General features: G+C 34.1%; 1 protein-coding gene across 1 annotated transcript in view; it reads left to right on the forward strand.

Annotated features, from left to right (window-relative positions):
• Nucleotides 1–13,622, forward strand: part of LOC123671433 (trace amine-associated receptor 1-like) — a 157,552-nt gene that overhangs the window by 124,909 nt on the left and 19,021 nt on the right. Inside the window, exon 4 of the mRNA XM_045605286.1 lies at nucleotides 12,573–12,846. Coding sequence (XP_045461242.1) covers nucleotides 12,573–12,846 — 274 coding nt within the window. The remainder of the gene's footprint in view (nucleotides 1–12,572; nucleotides 12,847–13,622) is intronic.

Genomic DNA, 13,622 nt, shown 5'->3' on the forward strand with positions numbered 1-13,622 from the left:
ACTAACTTTTTCATTCCTGAATTGAACAACCATGATGTCCAGGAGCTGTGGTTCCAACAAGACGGCGCAACATGTCACACAGCTCGTGCCACAATCGATTTATTGAAAGACATGTTTGGTGGCCGCCTAATATCACGTTTTGGACCTGTGAATTGGCCTCCAAGATCTTGTGATTTAACACCGCTAGACTACTTTCTGAGGGGCTATGTAAAGTCATTGGTCTATGCGGATAAGCCACAAACCCTTGACCATTTGGAAGACAACATTCGCCGTGTTATTGTAGATATACAACCACAAATGTTGGAAAAAGTCATCGAAAATTGGACGTCCAGATTGGACTACATCCGAGCCAGCCGTGGCGGTCATATTACAGAAATCATATTTAAAATGTAATGCCACAAGATTATCTTGCGGATAAATAAAATTCATGTCAATCGAATAATCTATCGTTGTTTTATTGCAAAGTTCTATAGCTCTAAAAAAAACACCCTTTATAAGAGAAAAAAAGGGAAATGGGTAGAGGGAATGTACCGAGTTTTTCACCATAATTTGACCCCCCTTTAACTTTGTTACTAAAAGAGGTACAAAAAAATATTTTCAACAAAAGTTTCACGAAATCGACTAGTGTTTTTTAAAATGATTTCAAAAATAAAATATATACAGAGTGGGCAACATATTCATTGCAACTTCATTTTTTTGAATGGAACACCTTGTATATTTTTCTATATTTGACTTGCTCTTTTTCCCCTGATTCCGAATATATAACATATGTTTGGTCTATCTCTCTTATTCTGAGTACTACAGAGTTTCAAATTTTAAGAACCACCTAGCATGCTCAGTAATCAGTTTTCTAGTGGTAGGCTGCGATAACTCAAAATGCCCTTTTTTGAGTTATCTCGTTCTTAACGATATATGACATACGTTTTTCACTATAAATTGGAACTCTTAAAAGGGCATTTTGAGTTATCGCAGCCTACCACTTGAAACTGATTACTGAGCATGCTAGGTGGTTCTTAAAATTTGAAACTCTGTGGTACCCAGAATAAGAGAGATAGACCAAACATATGTTAAATATTCGAAATCGGGGGAAAAAGAGCTAGTCATGTATAGAAAAATATATAGGGTGTTCCATTTGAAAAAATGAAGTTGCAATCAATATGTGGCCCACTGTGTACATATTTCATTTTTTGAAATCATTTTAAAAAACACTAGTTCATTTCGTGAAACTTTCATTGAAAACATTTTTAACAAATTAAAAGGGGGGGTCAAATTATTGTGAAAAACCCGATACTTGAAGGATGTTCACTAGTAAATTTACAAGTTTCGTTTCTATTTCATTAACAATGTTCGAAAACGTCCGTGAAAGAATTGCAGTGACGCGGAATGAATTTCTTGTCCTTGAATGTTCATTCATACATCTTGGGTGAGTTTACTTTCTGTCACGATTCTGTTTTTGTTTCGTTCTTGAACAGCATATAAACCATCAGCATGACATATTTCTGTAGTTTACGAGCGCTGGTTCTCTGAACAGATCGCTCTAACATTTCATTACAATGTCTGCAGTTTTCAAATTTTGAACCGGAAATGATATCCTGTTAATTTGAATACTCCATAATCGATCAAGATAAAAATTTACATTTAATAATTCAAAGTTCCATATCGTTCGCGTTATTAGAAACATTAAAAAAAATATCGAAAGAAAATTATCCAATATTTCACAAAACTGATGGAGTTGAAAAATAACAATTTCAAGCTCTGCACAAATCTTCGAGCGGATCACATATTCAGAAACAAAGAAAATCCATAAAGTATCGTGGAAAGGAAATACTCAATAATCATAATAATAAGAATAAATTGCTTTAATTTCAACTTTTACATAAAATACAATAAGTATGGAGGCAAAGTCTAGCTCACGCTACTTCACTCAACCTGAGACAAAGAATAAAAACACGACAGAAAATAAATAAACTCAAATAATCAATCCTACAGCAAACACCAACTGAAATAAAATTGACTCAGGTTAGTCGAGAGCAGTTGCTGACAGAACTTCGTCTTCAATTCGTATAGAGAATTACCTATTTTTTCAAGTGAGTATTTCGTAACAGAATCCAAACAAGGGTAGTAAAGTATGAAACCGTAATGCAACACCAGGGTCTCAAATAGGTACTTACTAGAATGAAGTTTTGAAACATGTCGACTTCAGTTTAGTGAAAATACGTGTTCAAGCTGTAATCGAATATTAGACCGAGATTTCTACAGCAGTTTGAAAACAGAATGAGCACACCTTCAACTTTCAGGATGATATTCTGAACATCTTGATGTTCAACACCTTGGTGTTGATTACCGACTAGAGAAAATAACATCGGAACACATTTAAAAGGTGTCTCATCAAAAAAATGAAGTCTAAAAACTCAATATCTTTGAAACGGATTGCATTTCTGAAAAACCAATCACAGAATGATTCTCGAAGAATCTGCGGCTAAAAGATTGCGTTGAAAAATATAGGGTGTTCCATTTAAAAAACACTTACTGTCCTCTATATCTGTTACAAGTTTAACAAACAATGTATATAAACATTCAAAAATTATGATCGAAAAATTTCCAGAAAGAATCAAAACAATAATATTTTAAATAGTTTTTCAATTACTTCAAGAATTATCTCCCTCTCAGCACTTTTCGACAATCTGGTAACCTATTATTCAGGGTGAGTCTTTGTTGACTTACACATATATTTCAACCGATGCGATGGTCAAAAGAAATACTCTTTTTCATTACTATTTTTTTCGATCCGATTTTTTCCTCACAAATTATAGCGAGCATTTTGTAACTGATCGGAATTGATGGAATTTTATGTTCGGAAAAGATTCATCACATCAATAAAAAACTAATTTACCAATGTTTTCCTTCGATTCCATTCCATTAGCTGGATATAACTAAAAATTACATTTTTTTAAGGATTTAAAACAGTCAAATCGGAAAAAATGTTTCCTTTGACCTGAGAAATCTTCGGTTGAAATATATGCACAGTCTTATAGTTCTCGAGATGCTTTCAGTGAGCTTCGAATTTAGGACATCCTGTACTATTCAAATGAAAAAACATTCAGAATTTAAAAATGCAAAGTGAAAAGTCAACTAATCATTAGAAGTAATTTGATACAATAGTCCTTAGTAGGTATTGCTCAAAACATATTGTTCCGGTACAATATTTTTCACATCAGAAATTAACAGAAAAAAAATTGAAAAGTTGCAAAGTAGTTTGTTACAATTAGATAAAATTCCCAATAAGTGAATTAATCTTCTAATAATTTTGAAGATAAATCCGACTGATAAACAAAAACGCTGAATAAAAGTGAAGACCTGACCTGTATAAACTGGCCAAACTTTTAAAAACTTCGAGTCCCGAAGCATTATCTTGATAAGCAGCTATCTCCATTGAAGTTGCTGTCACCAACAGCCACTGTAACTTCGCTTGCTACTCTTTCAATATAATAACAAGAACAGAGGAGATTTCACTTATACGATAAAGGCATTCCACAAATAAAGGACTATTTTAGATTGAATAGAGATCATATCATTGGAGGCCAGATCTGGAGAATTAATTGGGTGGTCAAGCAGTTGAAAGCACAAATCGTTCAATTTCCCCATGGTTTTCATTTTTTTGAACCAAAGATTGTCAATAAACGAAAATATTAGGTGTATGTCCAACTTTGCTTCCCTCGCTTTGCAATAGAGGACTGTTGCGGTAAGTGGTAGTCGAAACAAATATATCGTAGATGTCATACACTAAGCTAAGGTGTTTGTAAACATGACGCCATCAAAATATCAGTCGATTTATGTCTGCATCATAAAGTTATTCTCGATTAAACATGTCAGCTTACGAGCCAAATTTTCGTCATTTGCGGAAGGTTTTAATTTTCTGCATTAATATGAATAAATCTACGGCCGAGGCTCTCGAATGATCTCAAATACCTATTGTGAGGCCGCTATTAGTAAACGAACGTGCCTTGAGTGGTTTCAACGCTTCAAGAACGGAGATTTTGACGTCGAAAACCAGCATGGTGGTGGAAGAGAGAAGGTTTTCGAAGATGCAGAATTGGAGACATTACTTGATCAAGACTCGTATCAAACGCAACAAGAATTGGCAGGATCATTAGAAGTGACGCAACAAGCCATTTCAAAAGACTTGAAAGTCGTGGGAATGATTCAGAAACAAGAAAATTGGGTGCCGTACGTGTTGAAGCCGAGCGATGTTGAACGGCGTTTGTTTGCTTGTGAACAGCTGCTTGCACGGCTAAGACGAAAGGGATTTCTGCATCGCATTGTGAATGGAGACGAAAAATGATTTCATTACGATAATCCCAAGCGCAGAAAATTATGGGGATATTCTGACCATGCTTCCACGTCGTCGGCAAAACCGAATATTTACGGTTCCTATGTCATGGTAAGTTGGTGGGAACAGCTCGTCGTTGTGTATTATAAATTGTTGAAACCGACTGAAAGAATCACAGGCAATCGTTATCGAACGCAATTAATGCGTTTAAGCCGAGCATTGAAAGACGAACGGCAAGAATACAACGAGAAACATGATAAAGTGAAGTCCTACCTCACCCGCCGTATTCTCCAGACTTTGCTCCCTCGGACTATCATTTGTTTCGATCAATGGCACACGCTGACCATCACTTCCGGTCTTATGAAGAAGTAAAAATTGGATCGATTCGTGGATTGCTTCAAAAGATAATCATTGCTCTATACCGATCACCATTGACTGTAACGTTCTGGCCATCACCGTTTTTGAAGAAGTACGGACCAATGATTCCACCAGCCCATAAAGCGCACCAAACAGTCAGTTTTTCTGGATGTATTAGTGTTTCGACATACACTTGAGGATTAGCTTCACTCCAAATGCGGCAGTTTTGTTTGTTGACGTAGCCATTCAACCAGAAGTGCGCTTCATCGCTAAACAAAATAAAATGGACGTAGTGCGCGATACGTATTCCGCACAGAACCATTATTTTCGAAATAAAATTGCACTATTTGCAAGCGTTGTTCAGGCGTGTGTCTATTCATGCTGAATTGCCAAACCAAACTGAGCATAAATCACTTGACAGCTGTTGAATCGGTTGCCATCTCGAACAGTAATGCCAACTTAAAGTTATATACCTCGAAAAAAAATACACTATATGTTATTTAGCTCTGAAACTTTTACACTTTTTCGAGACACCCTGATTCACTTCTTGGAAATACTTTTTAGTTGGTCCTTGACAGCTTTATAATTAGCAATGATAAGTTCCCTTACAAACATTTTTTCCGGCAATCTTGGGCTCATTTCCGAATTGTTTACTCACTTTCAACTTATTTAAAAAAAAATAATAATCTGAAAGCGGCATCCATAATTTGCTTTTATTATCTGAACGATTGTTTCATTTTACCCAATTATTCCTTTATCATTCGGATAATAAACAACCAGCTCATTCTAAACAGCAGAGCAATCCGGCTTAATTGAATGAAATTATAACTGAAAACATAATACTCGTTGATCTGCTTTATACTGTAAAATGTGAATGTGAAAAACATGATGAATTTCGACAAGGGCTCGAAAATTCATGAAACTCATCTTTTTCAGTACATTCATGCCAGAAAAATTGTTATACATTGCTGTTAAATCATATTTTCATTCCACAGTATGATAATGAAGCAACACAATTGGAGTAATTAAACAGACACCAAATAAATACAGGGTGGTCCTGATTTTAGATCAATAATTTTGACGTCAGATTGAGCAACTCTTATCATGAATAAATGTTCATATAAACTTATATCCTTACAAGCTTCGTTTTAGAGATACAGGGTGTTAAAGTTTGGAAAAAATCAGTTTTTTACAACTCTGGTATTATTACATTAATTTTTTTTATTTTTAGGTATTGAAGTCTAGATGATGTAGCGTTTCGAATTGGTAAGTGTCTTTACCAAAATTAGTCAGTGTCGTAGATAAAGGGGTGCGTTGATCCTTTTCCTATTGAAAATCTACACCACTATCTTTTTTTCGAAAAAATTATATATTTCATTTCCGAAATCAACAAAGCTTTACTGAAAAAAAATTCCCTTTAACTTTTTTCATAGAATGTAACATTTTCGAGATAATCGAGTACAAAGCAAACACCATCCGCGAAAATCTAAAAATATTAATTTTTCAAATTTTCCCCTTAGTGATGAATGAAAGTACAAAAAGTGCTGTAGTATATTATGACGCTTTCAGAGAGCATTCAATTGAACATTTCAAATAGAACATTTGTCAGACACTCAAACAATAAAAAATTTTAGTGAATACTTCTTATTGTTTGTCAAATGTTCTTTTTGGAATGTTCATTTGAATTTTTTTCTGTGAAACTCTGTTGATTTCAGTAATTAAATAATTCTTTCTAAAAAAAGACACTGGTGTATAATTTTCATAGTAAAAGGATCACCCTTATATTTACGCCACTGGATAATTTTGGTCGGAGACAATTACCTAATTTGAAACATTCTAGACCTGAAAATCAAAACAATGATTGCAATATTACTTGAGTTACGAGTAACATTTGATTTTTTTCCTGAACTTCAACGAAGTTAGGATCTCAGAGTAATAAATATAGATAGAGAGAGCATATGTCTCCAACATGAACTATCAAATTTGAAATGAAGCGCGCGGAACATTTTACGATATTTCACTCAATTTTCTTCTCAAAGAACGCACTTCTTATGTCCCATAGGAAATTAACGTTTCATATCAACCCAAAATATATTGAAATGAATACCTAAATATATCAGAAATTCAGAAAACAAACTTCAATCGCGCCAGACGACGTAAACAACGGATGACACTAGGAGGGCAATAGTTGCCAAACCTTGGATTTCAGCAGGTAGATACAGAAAATAATAAATATATATATACAATTAGGAAAAATATAAGATTCCAAATATTCAAATTTGCATATTTAATTGAGAATCACTCAAATAAATATATTTCACTCAATGAAATTGTGAAATTGTTGATTTGAAAATATATCACAATTCATCAACGTAATCTAACTATGTTGGGGACACGTAAAAATTGCATACACTCCCTCTATCTATTTTTATTGCTCTATGGTTAGGATATATGTTTATATGAACTTTTCATGACAATAGCTATTCTATCCGACGCCAAAGCTATTGAACTAAAATCTGGAACACCCTCTTTATCTAAATTCAATTTTTGATTTTTCTCTCACATGTCTTCAAACTGAAGTAGGTAATAAATTTAAAATATGGGCAGTAAATATTTTCCTTTCCGTCTAAACGTAAATATTTGAGTGCATGCGAAAATCCATGTAACCTACTCAATTCAGTCTAGTTATGCATGTCGAAATCCATCTCTCAGCCATTTGGAGGGATCTGTTACTCGAATAGCCCACTTGGAACCTCATAAACTTGAGCCAACATGATTAATATGGTTGAACACGTAACCTAGCATTCGCCATTTTGTAACATTTCCTTGTGTCGATGTAATGTGGGGGTTGGGGAAATTCTATGTGAATATTTTGAGCATTCAATCTGATGTTATTCATAGAACGAATGTTTGACAGTTTCAGTTATGCTTTCCTCTTTTTCCGCAAACAAAAGAATTTGTAATATTGAAGAGAAATACGTCGTCACTGACCAAAATTCTGTCGAAGTCGATGACACAGAAATGAGGAAGTAAATTGTCGAAACTAATTTTGCTGATAAATTATTCCTCCTCTACAATTTATACTGTGCAACCCAAAATAATTTGAATTTTATTATAAATGATTATGGTTAATGGAGCTCCTAAGTTAAATTTATATTCACTTCGTGTTATTTTGCAACTCTCAACAAGATGATGAAAGGTTTTCCAATAATAATAGCTTTCATGGTTCAAATACATAAAATTTACAATGAGAAATATTCTCTTCGAAGAATTGATGGTTTTGATGAGCTTTTTTGGTACTCATGAAAAAAAAACCTTTGCCATTTTCATTTCGGTTTCATTTCTACTAATAAATAATTGGAATCGTGCAAAAAAGAAATTTTTTGAGTCCTCTGAAATTGTTAGAGTTCACGTTATTCAATGAGTATAATCCAATAGTCTAATAAAATATCTGTGTGCTTAGTGTTCAGCTTACAAGGTTGACAATTATAGAATTTGAAAAATATTATTTCACAAAGATCATCATTGGTAGGCCTCAAGCTCTAATATTATAGGAAAATAGAGCTATATCAAATTGCTGAAGCAGTAGGTTAACACATATTACGTAACACAGAGTCGTATCGGGCAGAAAAAAATAACATTGTTATTTGTCCCTTCTGAAGAAAAAAGTTGGACATTCCCATTTCTTTAAAACTACATATAATACGTCTTAAGCTAGATGTAAGCTAGACTTCGCCTTGATACTCATTGTATTGCACAGGGTTTACCAATAAGAGGTTCAATTTCGAATAGTCCACTATCCGGGCAGCGGACATTCTTGAAGCTGTTGTCTTTTGACATTTGACTATCAAAAACTAAAAATGGTACAACAACGCATTAAAATTTTTAAAAATCACTACAAAAATAGTGACAGTTCGCAAAACTAAAGCACTTTTGGGTCTTCTCGGTGCACCTTCTCAGATATCAATAATGAAACTGTTGGAAAAATTTGAGCTGTTGGGACAAGTTAGTTATGTGAAGAATCGAAACCGTGTGCGTCGCTCAAGAAGAACTGAGAATATTGCTGCTGTAACCCGTAGTGTTGACGAAACACAAGAGTATATTGCTGATTAGGTTCTTGAAATTCATCGAAATGATCCGGATTTTCATCAAAAAATCATCGTCAGTGATGAAACCCATTTTGACCTCGGAGGCAACTTTAATGAGCAGAATTATCGTATTTGGGTCTCAGAAAATACAATCTCCATCCTCAACATGTCTTTGTTTGATGCGATTTTAGGGCTGGTGGTTTGATTGGACCTTACTTCCTGGAAAATGGCACTGATGTAACTGAGACGGTGAATTGATTGCCCTACCGAGCTATGATTAATGATTTTTTAAGACGGAATTGGATGATATTGATGTGGACGATGTTTATTTCCAACAAGACGGCGCTACGTGCCAAAGACGCTATGAAACAACGAATTTTGCAAGAAAAGTTTCCTCACCGTGTTATTTCTCGAAGAGATTATTACAATTGGCTATCGAGATCTTGTGATTTAACACATTTAGGCTTTTTTCTTTGAGGTCAAAGCTCCACAAAATGAATTGCTGCCACAAACGTAGCCAAGGCGGCCATGTGGCTGATATCGTTTTTTATCGTTAATAGTATTTACAATGAAATAAACATCCATTGATTTCTCTAAAAATATAATCGTCTTTTCTTTATCGAAATAAAACCTATTATTGGACAATGTTTCAAATGAAGTCAATATTTTTCAACGTCTGCGTAAAAAAAAAGTTGATAAACATGAAATGCAAACAAAATACATATCGTCGGCTAAGAGTGTAAATCTGCTAAGTCCATTTCGAACAATTTCACAGGAGACCAAAAAAACCGTACAGTACAGTGTTATAATAATAATAATAAGAATGAAAATGAATGAAAATACATTCAATAGAGTTTATTGAATGTATTTTCATGAATAAACTCTCTTATTATTATTATTATAACACTGTACTGTACGGTTTTTTGGTCTCCTGTGAAATTGTTCAAAATGGACTTAGCAGATTTACACTCTTAGCCGACGATATATCGAATGGATGTAGGTATTCATACCACCAGTTTCTGTTTGGCCGAACACGGTATATTATTCATTGAAAAAGCTCAAAGATTTCTATGGGCAACAGCCTGGTAGCGAAACACAATATCGGCGTAATTGAACATAGAGCCAGTGCATTCGCCATTTTGCAACATTTGACCTCAAAAGCCGGTAATATCGGAATTTTCCATGTGTGATGTCAAATATACTACCTTTGATCCGTATGAGGGAATATTCATGAAAAACATCTACTCTTGTATGTTCAAACAAGGTACATAATCCGTATTTACAGTGTAAGGACAAATAATGGAAAATTTGTATCCAACGTATTTCTCAGAATATTGTTATTTATTAGTAGCATAAACTCTATTCCTTATATTGAAAATACTTTATTTAGCATTCAATCAATCTACAAATTAATCGATATTTTTTATACTACTTTTATCGATTTTGGTTTATTAGTAGGGAAGATTCAAAAATCGAATAGAAAAATCTGAATATCTGAACAAAGTTTGAATGAAAATCTACAGGGTGATATTTTTCCTGGAACAGTGCCCGTTTCTTTTCACCGAAATTTTTTCGGTGGACCACTGTTTGTTTAGTTTCTTGTGGTTTTTATCGTATCGTACCGATTTCGAGAAAAAAAATTTCTAACAATTCTTTAGTGATCCTCAGGAAAATCCAAATTGTTATAAAAATCCAGTTAGCAAGCTGAGATGAATTAACTAATTATAAGCTGTAGTGAAAATTAATAAAGATTCTATAAACTGGTATAATTATCACAAAAAAGTAGGACTACCATAAACACCCTATATCTCGAAAACAATTCATTTGCGGGCCAATATTCATGAGACCTTTTTTCCTTGAAATTAATGAAGGAATCTCTCGTTTTCTTTCGGACCTCCAATTCAGGGAAACCTTGTTTATTATGTTACTTAATATATTAATATTTCTCACTGAACCGGAAAGGGTTGGTGATAATTTTTTTTTATAAGAAAGACCCATCTTAATTTCATACGAGCATTCACCTCCTGAAATTCAATTTTGTAATTTATAATTTGCTAGTTTTCAGCGTCATAAATAAAAATTAAAATTCCTCATTCAAAATGTATTAAAAAAAAACATATTCTTACGAATGTGTTGAGTACTGGCGTTCGAAATTCGTAGTTCTGTTTCCAGGAATTTAGGTTCTTTCATAATCCTGAAGAAACTTGAACATTTATTAAATTAGCTTATTACAAGCTAGGAAATCTCTTTGTAATTATCGACTTATCGATAAAAAAATGGAGACAAGTAAATCAGATAGTTTGAACTATTAAGTTGATGTTCATTTGATGAGTTTACAATTCTGTCTGGTCCCTTTGAAGGGATTTATTGTAAAACGATTTTCAATCATCGAGGATGATACTCTGATGTCTGAAAACTTTTTTAATAATTTCAATTTGATTGAAATGACGTGTGGTCCGAAAAAAGTTTGCAGACATCTGAGCAAATCATATGAGCGATAAATATTGATGAGACTTTCTCAGCTAAATATAAAGTTATATATTCAAGAGAATTTAGACTATGTTTCAGTTTTTTGCGTAATTTTTTTTTTAATTGAATGTTTCCAAATAATTTGATGATATCTTTGATTTTGCTCATCTACAATTGATATTATTAGTAACTATCAACTAGAGTTGAGTAATCTTATCCCTCCGAAACTGTTTACGTGGAAAATATACTACCAGCCCCCGTACAAATAATGAAATGTGAAGCATTTTGAAAACGATTCATTTAAGGCTCAACGAGTCTTAACAAAAAATGGAGATAACTCACTATCTGACAGTCATCAAAATCTGGGCATGTCATTTGAATAAATGGACTAATTCAAAAATCACAATGAATCAAATTGAAAATGCAGAAGACTGGATCTTTTTTTGGGAATTCGATTGAAAAAAACCGTATAATTATCTAGAATGGTTCTCAAGATATGATATTCAGTTTAAACGATTAAATCCATAAAATTCGAAAAAAGTGACCTGCATCAGGAAAAACCAAATATAATGACAAGTTTTCCTCTTACTTGGTTGTTTTTGCTGAGGGAACATAAACAACACAACGAACAGCCCTGTCCAAAAATGGGTGGTTTAGCATTAACTCAAACACAAATGGTTATGATCAATAAAAGCGATCACTACGAAAAAAGAATCGTCCAGATCTCGCGATAAACTAATCATGCTGAGAAAACAAAATGTATAAATAAGGAAAGGTGGTAACCGGCTCATTCGCCATTCTGCGCCTTATTTCACGTCGCATGTAATTCACTGTAATAGTTTACAGCTTTATAAATATTGACTCAACTAAATTCATAATGCGCTAGAGAAAACAGTACCTCTAGAAAAAATTTGGATAAAATCAGCTGTATGAATGTGTTTCATATAAACGCACCAAAATATGTTCCCGGAGCATTCGCCATTCTGCAGTGTCATATTTGCTCTATATGTAATTTACGGGTTTTCGGCATGATAATTACCCAGGAAACCAAATTTACCCACCCAAATGTAATCCAAAACAAAATTTCCATACCAATGAACATGGAAATAGCAGCGGTAAAGTGTTTGCTAAGAGCCTGCTGAAAGGTGTGTCCGGCGCCTTCACCATTCTGCATCGTAGCCCTTGCTCCATATATGTAATTTTCTAGTTTTCAACGTTATAAATACCGACTAAACCAAATTCATCATCTTTAATGCAATCAAAAACAACATTCTGCATGCGAATATTCATGAGAACGGCTGTTTATACAAGCAAATTATCCGTTCTAGCCGCTCAGAGGACTGCTCCTTCGGAGGGCTGGTAGCGAAGCCCGTTCAGCTATTCATGTTCTGTGCAGTGTACGGTCCCAGCGCGCTCATTCTGCTGGTCTGTTACGGCTACATATATTTCGTGGCTAGAGGTCACGCCAGAGCGATTTCAACGGAGAGGCACTCCATACCCAGGTCGCAGGAGAGCGAGACTCCGACTGCCGTTCATCCAAGATATGGCTTGGCGCTGGGCATTACAGCCGGCATGTTCATTGGTCTGTGGTTGCCATTTCAGGTGAGTTGATGAAACATGAGTTAAACCTAGGCGGGATAGTGTAGAGAGTGGTACTGGTCCCTCTTCACTTGATTCCCGCATCTTTTCTTATGGCGGCGCTTAAGTCGTTTTCCTGTCAATGTCATTTTGAGGTTAAATCATAGAATAATAGACATAGATAGAGGGAGTATATACAAATTTCACATGTGATATATTTTCAAATCCACAATTTTACTATATCGTATGAATGTATATAATATTGAATAAAATATATTTATTTGAGTGATTCTGAATTAAATATGCAAATTTGAAGATTTGGAATCCGATATTCGTCCTAAATGTCGAATTTAGAGTATGCAGAATATTAATTTTTTTCTGTATCAACCAAGGAAATCCAAGGTATGGCAACTATTGCTCTCCTAGTGTCATTCGTTTTTTCAAGTCGTTTGGCACGCTTGGAGTTTGTTCTCTGAACGTTGATTCACTATGAGACATAAAAAGTGCGTTTTTTTATGGAGAAACACATGAATTGAATGAAATATCGTATCACTGATATGTTTTCATTTCCGCGCGCTTTATGTCAAATTTTATTACTCTGAGGGTTAAATCGACAATAAACTACTTTTGACAGAACAAATGAAAACCTTGGAAAAGAAAAGAGAAAATGATCCACGCCAAACCGAGTTGTCAGAATTATCTCAAACAAAATATAATTAGTGAACACAATTGTATTTTAGACATCTTAACTACTCCTTTTCCAATTGTAATTCAGAAATTCAAGTTCAATTTCAGAAAAA

This window comes from Harmonia axyridis, chromosome 1 (genome assembly GCF_914767665.1).
Source record: "Harmonia axyridis chromosome 1, icHarAxyr1.1, whole genome shotgun sequence".
Lineage (NCBI taxonomy): Eukaryota > Metazoa > Arthropoda > Insecta > Coleoptera > Coccinellidae > Harmonia > Harmonia axyridis.